Source organism: Pollicipes pollicipes, unplaced genomic scaffold, assembly GCF_011947565.3.
Source record: "Pollicipes pollicipes isolate AB1234 unplaced genomic scaffold, Ppol_2.1 Scaffold_2555;HRSCAF=2994_pilon_pilon_pilon, whole genome shotgun sequence".
In the NCBI taxonomy this organism is placed as follows: Eukaryota; Metazoa; Arthropoda; class Thecostraca; order Pollicipedomorpha; family Pollicipedidae; genus Pollicipes; species Pollicipes pollicipes.
Window position 1 is genome coordinate 40,128,207 of NW_023596136.1, and position 12,410 is coordinate 40,140,616.

Below are 12,410 nucleotides of genomic sequence, written 5' to 3' on the forward strand. Positions count from 1 at the left end.
GCGTGCGTTACGCGTGCGTGATGTGTGGGTGACACAGCTCGGCGCCAGTGCCGCGTGCGTGCCGTGTGTGTGACGCGCTGCCGACCCCCAGGGCTTCTCCGGGGACGGCTACACGTGCCAGCCCAGCGTCAGCTGCTACGACGACCCCCGCCAGTGCGACCTGAACGCCGCCTGCGTGCCTGACCTTGACGGCTTCCGCTGCGTCTGCCTCAAGGACTTTGTTGGAGACGGTGCGTTTTCTGGCAGAGGCTCGGAGAGGGCGACAGGCCTTCAGCTTTCGCAGTAGTACTCATTGTTTGTTGCGTTGATGCTACGTGTTCCTCTTCGTACATTCATTCAGTCCCCTCGGATAAAAGCTTGGCTTAGCCCGATAACGCGTGACCGTCCGCTCCTTGAGTTGGACTTGATTGCGATACATTATGAGGTGAAGGACATCCTTACATCACTGTATCATACTCGTTGTGCCTGCATTCCCTATTCCATTTTTAGGCGTCAGAATGGTATTACCTCCTCAAAACAGCACAACACTTTTAATCGGAACACCTTTTGCCTCGAGCCTAAAACTCTCCTGGACTTGACTCCTGCGCCCTGAACTTTATCTGTCTCGAGTCCCGCCTGACCTGACCGAGTCTGACCTGACCGAGTCCGACCCGATCGAGTCTGACCTGACCGATTCTGACCTTCCCGACCTGCGCCAGGTCGCCGCTGCACGCCGGCGCCGCGTCACGAAGGCGGCTTCCTGCTGCTGAACCAGGGCACGGCCGTGGTCAAGGTGCCGTACGAAGCCCGGAAGCGAGGACGGCCGGTCATCCTGGACCCCACGCAGACGGCTGTTGGTGAGGCGCGCCGCCGCCCGCGACCCGGACGGACACTGGGGCCGCGGCGGGAGAGCTGCGCCAGGCCGGCGGCGCTGCTGCATTTGTGGCCCGCTGTGACCGCTCTCAGTGCTTTGTACTGTTGTTCGTCGGTTTATCGGGGGTACGTGTGCGTCCTCCATTTGCGTTTGTGTACTGAATAGTTGTGGGCATTCTGACGGCTGGTTCTACATCGGGCACCTTCTGATTTTCCGTGTGGAAACGGTCACCAAGTGTTACCGGCTTGGCGTGCAGGCATCGACACGGACTGTCTGGAAGGCCGCTTCTTCTGGACCGACGTGGCTGGCAGGAAGATCCGCTCCGCCGCCTACAACGGCTCGCAGCGCGTCGAGTTCGCCAGGGGAGGTATGGTAACGGTAGCCCATACATGGCAGGCTGGCTAGTGTTTTCATTGGCTGGACATGAACTGAAGAGAGATGGGTAGGATGTTTAAAGAGGACGTTCCAAACCACTCGCTGAAACACGCTTGGGTGGCAGCGCCTAGTTTTTCAAAAAAACTACTGGATTCACATGTCACAGAAGCGAAGATATCGGTTTACTGGCAATGTCGTTTGGTTCACGCACAAACGAGTCGTTCACGTTCGTTGCCGAGGGAACGGACGACGATTCATGGGCGAAACATTTGTAAATTGAAGGAAAACACGTGAGGCATACTCCCATGTCAAGCCTTTCGGAGAACTCCGATGTGGAGAAGTGACGCGCTTCTGTCATGTGGACCACACCGGCATCGGTGGGTCGTGATCGCGTGTGTGCTGCTGTCATGCCGTCGTCCCGCCGGCGTCGGTGGGTCGTGACTGTGTGTGTGTTGCTGTCATGCCTCCGTCGCGCCGGCGTCGGTGGGTCGTGACTGTGTGTGTGTGTTGCTGTCATGCCTCCGTCACGTCGGCGTCGGTGGGTCGTGACTGTGTGTGTGTTGCTGTCATGCCTCCGTCGCGCCGGCGTCGGTGGGTCGTGACTGTGTGTGTGTGTTGCTGTCATGCCTCCGTCGCGCCGGCGTCGGTGGGTCGTGACTGTGTGTGTGTGTTGCTGTCATGCCGCCGTCTCTCTTCTGTCTCCGTCACCTGTCTGGCGCCTCCCTGCAGGTATCAGCTCGCCAGAGGGAGTGTCTGTGGACTTCATCTCGCGGAACGTCTACTGGACCGACTCCTCGCGGGACGCGATCGAGGCGGCCAGCCTCAGCACCGGCAACCGCTACACCATCATCAGCAGCGGCCTCTACAACGTGCGCGGCGTGGCCGTCCACCCAGGCAGGGGGTGAGTGCGGGGAGGCTGGTGTCCACCCAGGCAGGGGATGAGTATGGGGAGGCTGATGTCTACCCAGGCAGGGGGTGAGTGTGGGGAGGCTGGTGTCCACCCAGGTTGGTGAGTGCAGGGAGGCTGGTATTCACCCGGGCAAGGGATGGATGTGGGGAGGCCGGTGTACACCCGGACATGGGTATGTGTGTGTGTGTGTGAACAGTCTGGTGTTACCCGGTTGGGCAGCATGTGTGCGCGCGTATGCGCGCGTGCGTGTATGTGCGTGTGCGTGTGCGCGTGTGTGTGTGTGTGTGTGTGTGTGTGTGTGTGTGTGTGTGGTGTGTGTGTGTGTGCGTGTGTGTGTGTGTGCGTGTGTGTGTGTGTGTGTGTGTGTGCTGTGTGTGTGTGTGTGTGTGTTCGTGCGTGCGTGCGTGCGTGCGTGCGTGCGTGCGTGCACACGTGCGTGCGTGCGTGCGTGTGTGCGTGGGTGATACTTACGAGGGCAGCAGATTCACTGGGAATGAGGATTGACAGTTTTCAGTGCGGCTGCCGGCAGCGTGCCTGCTCTGAGTAGTCAAACATGCCCTTGGTCTGAATCATCACGTGTGCTTTGTGACTTCCATTCTTGGTTGATGTCCTTTCACCAAATATCAAGGTTATATGGGTGCTTGCTTTCATTCGAGGGCGCACTGGTGTCTTCTGGCACGCAATGACGCATCGTCACCCTTATTATGACTGTGTAAGAAATATACCAAGAAAATGACCAAGAGTCCTTGCGTGTCAAAGAGTCCGGCATAGTTTTACACCTTAACTGTCTTGCGAATGTGTCTTCTGACGCCGCTGTGCTTACATGCAGTGAAAGCTCCAAACACAAGACGTGTTGATTGACGGTGCGGTGGTGCGACGCCGCCTTTGCAGCCCCACCTATACCTTTTGTTTTGCGCTCGCAGCACCATCTACTGGGCAGACTGGAACAGACGCGAGCCGCGGATCGAGCGAGCGGCGCTGGACGGCTCGAACCGCCAGGTGCTGCTCGACTCTGGCCTCGGCCTGCCCAACTCGCTGGCCATCGACTTCGCCACGGACGAGCTGTGCTGGACCGACGCCGGCACCAAGAGCGTCGGTGGGTGAACTGGCGGTGGTCGCTGGTGGCCCGCTCACGTTACCGCGGCGGAGGTGCCGGCGCCGGCGGGCAGGCGGTGCGGGGTACAGCGCCGAGCGACAGAGACCGGTCGGCCTTACTCGCTGGGATTTAACTGTTCTAAACGGACGTTATATTTTCACATAAATGAGTGGTATTCTGCATAATTATTGTGGGGACATGGAAGCCTTTGATCGTTGAAATATGCGAGCCGCATCGGGGCTGATAATCCCGTTAGTCGGTCGTTTTAGCCATCGTTTGGCTGTTTTGTTCCTGGCGTTTGACTGACTACTTTGTTCTCCGTTTGGCTGCCGTTTCAGGCTGGTTTACCTGCTGCTTTGTTTGTTGTCTAATTGCCGTTTCAGGCTGATTTAGTTGCCGTTCTTTTGCTGTTTGGCTGCCGTTTCAGGCGGATTTATTTCCTGCTTTGTTCGCTTTTTGGCTGCCGTTTCAGGCTGATCAACTTGCTGTTTTTACACTGTTTGGCCACTGTTTCAGGCTAATTTACCTGCTGGTTTTTCACTGTTTGGCTGCCGTTTCAGGCTGATTTACTTGCTGCTTTGTTCGCTGTTTGGTTGCCGTTTCATGCTGATTGACTGGCTGCCTCACTCGCTGTTTGGCCGTTGTTTCAGAATGTTTCTCCCTGTTGAGGCGCACCCGTCGTGCGGTGGCCAAGGACGCCAGCTACCCGTTCGGCATCGCCATCACCGACGACAACATCTACTGGACCGACTGGAACGAGTGCGTGCTTCCCACTGGCCCGGCGCTCTCGGTGTGCCCTCCCCACTGGTCCGGCGCCCCCGGCGTGCCCCCCCCCCCCCCCTCCACTAGCTCGGCGCTCCCAGCGTGCCCCCTCCCCCTCCCTCCGCTGGGCCTGCGCTCCCGGTCGGCCTGTGGTGACGTTCGGGGCTTGTTGCACCGCAATCGCCGCGCACGCACGCTAAAAGAGTGAAGCAAATGCGGAACGACTTGACGCGCGCTCGGATGAGGGGTCAAACTGACGCCCCCGAAGGTTTTTCCGGAATAGTTTCCGAACGGCGCGGCGTAGCCACGCCAAATGTTGCATAGCTGTCGACAACTGAATATCGGATCGTTTGGTTAAAAATTGCATTTACCTTGCAAGGTCGCTGACCTATGGCACGTCAAGGTCAGGTCATGGTTTCAACGGTGTCAATTTCTAGGGAATTGTTCAATCTGATGCAACAACGGAGTATTAGACAAAGCCATGCATCTCTGAAATACTTTCTTAGACAACGCAACAATTGAATGAGCAAATTGCATTGACCTAAGGTTGGGTACAAAGGTCAGACCAAGGTCAAAACCAGTCCGTTTTATTACTGTTAGGGTGTGCTGTATGGGATAGTTTTTGGTGCTCAGTTTGAATTTACTGATAGAAGGAACCGCGTTCTTCTACATCTCCCATGGACTTCTTAGAGGTCAGAGTAGGTCATTGACCTAAATTACTCAGGTCAACATTTGGTTTTTAGCGGCATACTGCCTAGCGCTAACTTTGTCGCTTATTAAAATGCCAAACTCAGAGCAGTCTTGTATGATTTTGGTCACCATGACCTTCATAAGGTCAAACAAGGTCACCGACCTTAAGTGAGCATGTGACCTTTTGCTTAGAAACAGTTATCTAGGTTTTGTGGGCACTTAGAAACCATCCCGGAATTCGACCTTGTTTAACCTTATTTGACCCGAAGGTCATGAACAAGAAACCTCAAACTTTGACCTAAGTGAGTTTACTTACAGGTCAACATACCCTGTGATTTTAATGTATCTAGCTCTCATAGTTTTCGAAATCTCATCGGGGTCAAATTGTCCCCCCTCCCCCCGAGCGAAGGGTATCCAGCCGGCCGCCCGGGCGCGTGTTAAACGTGGACCTATCAAATGGTTGACATTGAGGCTGATATCTGCGCGGGAACATTGCGTCTGTCGGAATTCGAAAATATGACGTGCGTGCATGATCTTGTAGCCTTTTGCGGCCCAAAACAAATGTTATCTGAAAACAAATCACATTTCCTATTGCAGCATATCTGAGGGGGGAGCCCCTCAGAAATGAACCCCTATTGACGCCGGCCACGAAGTGTAATACAGGTTTGAGTCTGACGACGTCATCTTAATTATGTTCCTTTTGGGCCACTTATCGGAGAAAGTGTGGCCCTCTCCAGAAAACAAGAATACCATGTTAACGTCATCTCACCAAACCAAAGTGAGCTGGCCGACAGGTGAGGGTCCGCCGCGCTAACCGAGCCCCCTCCGCAGTAAGAAGATCCACATGGTGAACAAGGCAACCGGTGAGAAGGGCAAGTCGCTACGCTCCGTTCTGGGCACCTCTGGCAAGCTGTACGGCTTGGTGGCGACGCCGCGCACATGTCCCCAAGGTGAGGGCGCGGCGGTGCCCGCCCGGCATAGCTGTTACCCCAACAGGGCAGTGCAGGAACTCCAGCCAGGCATCTCTTTTGGGGCATGGGGTTAATAACATTAATATTAGTGGTTATATTAGAGGTAATGATATCACCCATCGTTTTGCATCCAACTTCCAGTTGCATTGATTCATTGTTATTAATTGGCATGAATTATTTCAGTTTTTCCTTTTTACTAGCCGTTCTTAACGTTTTTAGTTTCGTTCCTCGTTGCTCGCATTGTACCCATCCGCCCAAGCCGTTGTTTCATTGGGCGGCGCCGTTTCAGTGACGAACGTGTGTGGCCGACAAAACGGCGGCTGCGGCGCCGAACAGCTGTGCCTGCCGACGGACAACGGCAGCAGATCGTGCGTCTGTCCGGACCGGTACGTGTCGGAGCCGGACGGTCCCTCCATCTGCCAGCGGAACGGAAACCGACGCTGAGCCAATCACCTGGCGGCCGAGCCGCCCTGTCATCTGCCGGCCACCGGGGAAAACAGCCCCTTCCAGGCGCACGTTGCTCGGAGGGGCTGGTTTCTGCGCGGGAGAATTGAAGCGATGCTGGTGTTGTAGCGGTGACTGGTGAGGTGTTTCCTGAGTGTTTTTAAGCGGTGCTCGAAGGTGCGCGTGACTCGACGAGATGGGATTTGACTGGTGTGCTGTAGTCCTGCGCGAGGTCCCGGCTTGCGTACGTACTTGGCAAGTCCGCTGGCTGGCCGGACCTGCTGCCCCCTACCGAGGCAATGGGCGCATCCTAGTGACGGGTGCAGCGGCCATGGAGCGTTCATTTGTTTTGCGAGCCATTCACATCGTTCGTAAGTTTAAGAAGCCAAACAAATGCGTGTTCTTGGTCCTTGTGAACGTCTCGCATGTACGCATTTGTCTGATATTTCACTGCCAAAGCGCTGTAGTTGTTTATGCACAAATAATCTGCTGTCCATTTCTTGTAATGTTCTCTTTGATACGGACCGATCTATTCCCTGAGTCCTATCTAAATGTACTAATCCGAAGACTGTTCTTAATTATTCGTGGAGATAGTCTACGGAGTGGCGCTTCCGATAACCCACGTGCTTTTGTAGCCCCTTTTCTATTGCTGTAACCTGTTTTCTCCCTTGTATGAAAGCTGCTGACTGGAATGCGCTCCCTTTTGACGGTGCCAGCCTCGATCATTTGACTGCGCCAGCGAGTTCAAAAGCTTGTGTAACGTTACCCTCCTGTCAGGAGCTGCAGTTGGACCCTCGTGATTGCCTGCTGTGGACCGGCCCAGGGCGCAATGCAATAAACGAGAGAATCCTGCTGCAGAGTTTGCGTACATCTCGTGCTCAGATGGTAATCGCAGATCCGGGTCGTCGAGGCATATTGACACGTTTGTCGCCAGTGAGCGACGCGGGTGGCGGAGCGAGGTGACAGCCGTGGCCGCGGTTGGGCGGGAGCCTGCCCGCCTGCTGTTCACATGGCCTGATACAAGCCGCACCTACAGTCCAATACAGTGCTACGGTCACTGCGCTCCGGCCGTTCGGCTGGGTCGGTCGGCCGAAACGGAGGTCACTTTCTGCAGCTTTAGCTTACGATTAGCTTACACTCAGCGCCTCATTCGCCAGGGCTCTTCGGCTGCAACTCTAGGATGACGTTGAAACTCACACAGATACACGGATCATGTGTGGCATGGGCGCGATACGTCACAGGCTACATTCGCTTGCACTTCATTTTGCCCTACAGGCGACTCCAAACACTTCAAATAAGACAGATCTGAATCAACGCGGTGATGTAAACAAACCTCGATCATGACGAGCGGTTCGGTATTCAGTCCGTCGTCAGCTGCCCTATCCCATCATCCAACCCGGTCAACAGAATCAGCCAGCCGGACGGGAAGCGCGCATTGCGCTCAAAAGATAATTAAGTACTTAAACCCTAACATTTTTCAGACAATTTTGACGAGAAAGTCACGTGAAGAAAGCTTGACATACTCGACACAGACTGGTCCAGGCTGACTTTTGATGTTGACCTAAAGCTGGCAAACTAACAACCTGAATGACCGACTGACTTCTGATTTGGGTGTCATGCGTTCCTGCAGGGGCTACCAGCCGGTCTCGATGCTGACGAGGCCGCCGACCATGTCGCCGACGCAGCTGCAACACAGCTGTCCGGCCGTCGGGCGGGCCGGTGTGCCGAGAGGCGACTCCGGCCGAGGCTGGGCCTGACTGACGGCCCGGCCGGCCGGCCATCGCGGCTGGGTGGAACTGCTGGCGGGCTGGGCGGCATGGCTCTGATGGGAGCCAGCTCCAGCGTGGGGTGCCGACCGACTCCCGGCTGCGAGAGCCGGACGGAGCCGGACGGAGCCGGTTGTCTGCTGCTAACCTGCGGGAGCCGGACGGAGCGTATCGCCTGCTGCCGTGCTGCGGGGGCCGGACGGAGCCGGACGGAGCTGGTCGTCTGCTGCTAACCTGCGGGAGCCGGACGGAGCCGATCGCCTGCTGCCAGGCCGCAGGAGCCCGATGGAGCTGGTCGCCTGCTGCCGGACTGCGCCGCTACCGGGACCGGCTGAGAACGTCGGGTGAGCCTCAGTCGCTGTCACTACCCCGGGCTGGCTGCGACAATAAGATCTCCCTCTGACTGGTGGGGGGGGGGGGGGTTGACCAATTTATCGGTGTACCCCCCCCCCCCCCCCCCCCTCTCCGCCGTCTTTTATGTATTTTGACCTATTTGCAGCAGAGCACTGTTGGTGTGGATGGGCGGTGAAAACGAAGCGGGGTCCTGGACCTGGGTCCTAGAGTGTAAAATGTATGTATGCTCTCGCTTATGACGTCACGTATGCGCTCGGTCAGCGGCCAGCACCACCACTGCCTGGACGCGCCACTGGCATCTGTCCCCTCTCCCTTTCTCTCTCTCCCGTCGCTGTCACCGCCACTGGCCGTGCTCACCGCTGACATCTGTGCTCCCTGTTTTCCGTCGCTGACACCGCCCCTGGCCTGACCCGCCGCCGTCCGCTCCGCTCCCTCTCTCCCGTCGCTGTCGCCGCCACTGGCCGGGCGCGCCACTGACATCTCCATTCCCCGCGCGCGCCCCGCTGAGCGCGATTGGCAATCGACGCGGCCCTGAAGCCATCAAAATACGCGGCCACGCTGTCAGAGGGCCGCACAACAGCGCCCAGCGGGCCGCGCGGGCGCGCCGTATTTTTACAAGTTATGACACGTGATCAGCCCGCGGGCGACGGGCGCGCCGGACCCCCGCTGGCGCGCGATTGACACCTCTGGCGCGCCGGTATCGCCACAGCGCGCCGGTTTCACCGATTGTTTGCCGCCGGCCCGTCCATCACGGCTCCCACTCAATTTGTATATCTGGGTTGGTAATGAGTTTCTTGCGGCGGCGCGGACGGCGGCGGCGGTGGTGAAGGCACGGCCGCGGGTTGCAAAACCGACCCGGCGGTGCTCGCCGCCTGCGCGTCGGTCCGGCGTCGGCCGGCCGGCCGCCAGGGGGTGTCATGGGCGCCGGCACGCTGGTCACCGCGCTGAGCCGGGGGACCACGGCATGCACGTATGTGGGCATCTGTGTATGCAGACGTCAGGCTGTCTTAGCATGGCACGGTCTCATTTCTCCCGCTGTTGGTGCTGCTCACACCGGGGCTTTGCCTCGTCCACTGACTGGAGACGGGTAAAGACAGAGGTCTGGGTACCCGCACTGGATTTTTTTTAGGGCAGCGGTTCCTAGACAGGGCCCCCCCCCCATGATCCCTGCGTAAGAGGCCTAGTGAAAGTCTTTCCGTAAGAAATGACCCCATGAGGATCGTGAAGAATTCGGGAAATGTTCGTTCAGCAAAACTCCAAAGACCACTATCCATACTGGCACATGTTGAGATGATACCAATCAAGCAAATCTAGTTTTGCAACTACGACATATGTCATGAAGCGCTCTCTAGCTGTGCTTATGCGTCAAGCGTGCATGTGCAGGAAGCAGCAGCATGCTTGGAGGTCGATGCCCTCTGTAGAATGTTTCATGTCTATTGGCAGGACGTTGGTGCGGCCTGTAGTCTAGACATGTTTAGTCTTTGATGATCCTCTGGAACGTAACCGTCTACGAAGCAGGGGGAGAGGGGGCACGCAGCCTTGTGAGGCCCTCGATTTTGGGCCCCTCCTTCAAAATTTCATCGTTTTTCGGCCAGTTAATTTGGGCGCTCTACGCATGCACATGCATGAAGCTTATTCATTTGCTCCAGATCGTAGTGAATCCTGTCATTTCGAGGCCAAGTTTTTCGGCAAAAGATGACAAATAAACTAAAGTGGCTGCTAAACGTCATCGAAATTAAGCACGACCTTGATTCCCATCTTATTTACGGCCATACATTCGATCGGTGTGACCAGCTATGGCTGATGACCAATGCAGAGTTTTTGCTTTGTATATTGTGAAAGAGTTCGAAGTATCCTTGCATTAAAAAAATATATATAAAGAACGTTACCCTCAAGCGCAATGCGTGCCACAGAGTCAATAACCAACGAAATGACACAATAGGGTGTCGGTGACGCGTCATATTATCTTCGGCAATCGCGTTTGAAAATTCATCGGCACATACCCAACTGCCGCCCCAAGGCTAAGGTGCCAAGGCCAACATGCTGGGCCCCTGAACAATCGGAGTCTCATGGCAAGCTGATATACAGGAACTCGGCCAGGACACAGGGCCCTCTGAGCAAAGGGACGTGAATTAATGTGCCTATGCCATCAAGTCCGCCAGGATAGGTCAACAGAAACGGCCCTCCGGAAATGAGATCAAAGGGAAAGAGCTCTGGATTAATGTAGAGGCCTCTGAGCATCGAGTGGCTCTATACCTTACCTTACATGGGCCCCAGCAACAGCACGAGGCCCTCTGAGCGAGTGCAGAGAAACCGAAACCAATATGAAGGGCCCGAAACAACTGAGTGTACCCGGCATGTGGGGCCCATAAAAAGCGGATAGAGCCTGTCGGGCGAATGGGAAGAATCCATGGAGGGCCCATGATCGATCGAGAGTGCCTCGGCATGTAAACAGATAGTGTCCCACCGGCAGCGTGGGGCCATGCAAGAAAATGCGAAGAGATCAAGGCAACGCAGAATGCTCGTTAGCGATCGGATTGGCCTGGTAAGTGGACATATAGGGCCTGGGCAACAGTGTAAGGCATCTGGACAACGCGATGCTCCTCAAAACTTTACCCAATCAGTGAGCAATCAGTGAAGAATCAGTGAAGAATTAATTTTGTCTGCTCACGGGCTCTTTACTTTCGCTCGTAGCCGCTTTTGGTCGTCTTGACGCCCAAAGATCTCCAATTTCGTTGTGTCTGTGCCAGGAAATTGTGTCCATTCGGCCGGCTATGGGGCCCTTCGGAACCTACAGGTCACAGGGGAGGGGACACGGTCTCGTGCTCCCCTTGATCTGGATCGTGGGCCCCCTGGATTGGCCCAAACAGCTTAAAGGGAATGTTGACGTTTGAAGATATTAAAGCAAACATCACATGTGATGAAACAAGTCTACTTATTACTATTGATATACTTTTATGTGGAAATGACTGCTCCAGACAACACAATTCTCTGCTTAGTAAATGTGCTCCTCAGTGCGTCATGGTTTGACTACGTCATTGTACCTTGCACAACATTGATTGAGAGCCATTTGACGGCCGTTATATCTGGAAATCGCGTTAACGAATGCCAGGTATGAACGCTTCAACAATTATATTTGTATTGGCCTTCATCGCTGCATGGGTTATGGAATGGCAGGATTTGAAAGACATTATTATGACGTCATGAGTGCCAAAGTTATTTTGAAATACTCTCCGCGATATACGTTTCACCATTTTCGCAAGCGTGTAGCTTAGGAACTGAAGGGACTTAGGTGTTAAGAAGGGCAGGATTGTGGACAACACCGAAAGGTCTTCAGGATGGCCATTTCATTTCAAAACCTCATACAAGCGTGGAACACTCCCTTTAATTGATAGGCTCCGATAAGGGCGTAGGGTCATTCATTCAAATCAGAAATAGCAAGCACCTAATAAACAATATGGAGAATCCGGAAAGATCGAGTGTGCTCGAGCATCTACATCACTGTCCAGGCTAACAGGCAGGGCTTTTGACAAGAGCGTAGGTCACTCCATTTAAATCGAAAATACCCAAGATACATGTACATAGATGGCCCCCGAATGATCGAGTGCACCCGAGCAGGTTATCAATGGGGGTCCGACAAGAGCAAGGGCCCTGAACGCAAATAAGAAGCATCCAAGACCCGGTGTGAAGGACCCCCGAACGATTGGGTGTATCAGAGACGGCTACCAGATGGCCCGCGGCAGGAGCGCAGGGCAATTAAACACCTACATTTAAATGCTGAAATCCAATGTGCAGGGCCCCGAACAATCTAGTGTGCTCGAGCAAGTCAACAGACGCCCCCTTCCCCGCCCCCATCAGGTGCGCAGGGCCCTCTATTCAAGTAGGAAGTGCCTAAGGCCTAACTTGGAGGGCCCAAACAACTGAGCGTGCCCAGGCAGGTTAAAAGATGGGACCGAGACAAGATGGTAGGGCTCTGAACAAATGACAAAGCATTGGAATGGGCCTAGACTAATGAAAAGGATCGTTGAGCATATTGTCAGTTTGCCTCTAGGTTAACTGAGACCAACGTGAAGGGCCCATACGTAATCGAAAATCCCCCGACAGGTTAACATATGGGGGTACCGGCTGTAGTGCGCAGAGCCTTCCTGACGAATGGCAGAATCCGTGGAAGGTCCCCGATGGACAAGAG

The 12,410-nt window shown here is 55.2% G+C and overlaps 1 protein-coding gene across 1 annotated transcript; it reads left to right on the forward strand.

Annotated features, from left to right (window-relative positions):
• Window positions 1-94: 94 nt before the first annotated feature.
• LOC119109841 (nidogen) lies at window positions 95-6,948 on the forward strand (the record flags this gene model as incomplete). The annotated part of the gene is given in 8 exon segments (XM_037233597.1): window positions 95-230; window positions 699-836; window positions 1,110-1,220; window positions 1,958-2,129; window positions 3,062-3,234; window positions 3,885-3,993; window positions 5,518-5,636; window positions 5,947-6,948. Coding segments are annotated over 8 exon segments (1,113 nt in total), but the record flags the coding sequence as incomplete, so codon positions are not given.
• Window positions 6,949-12,410: the final 5,462 nt, after the last annotated feature.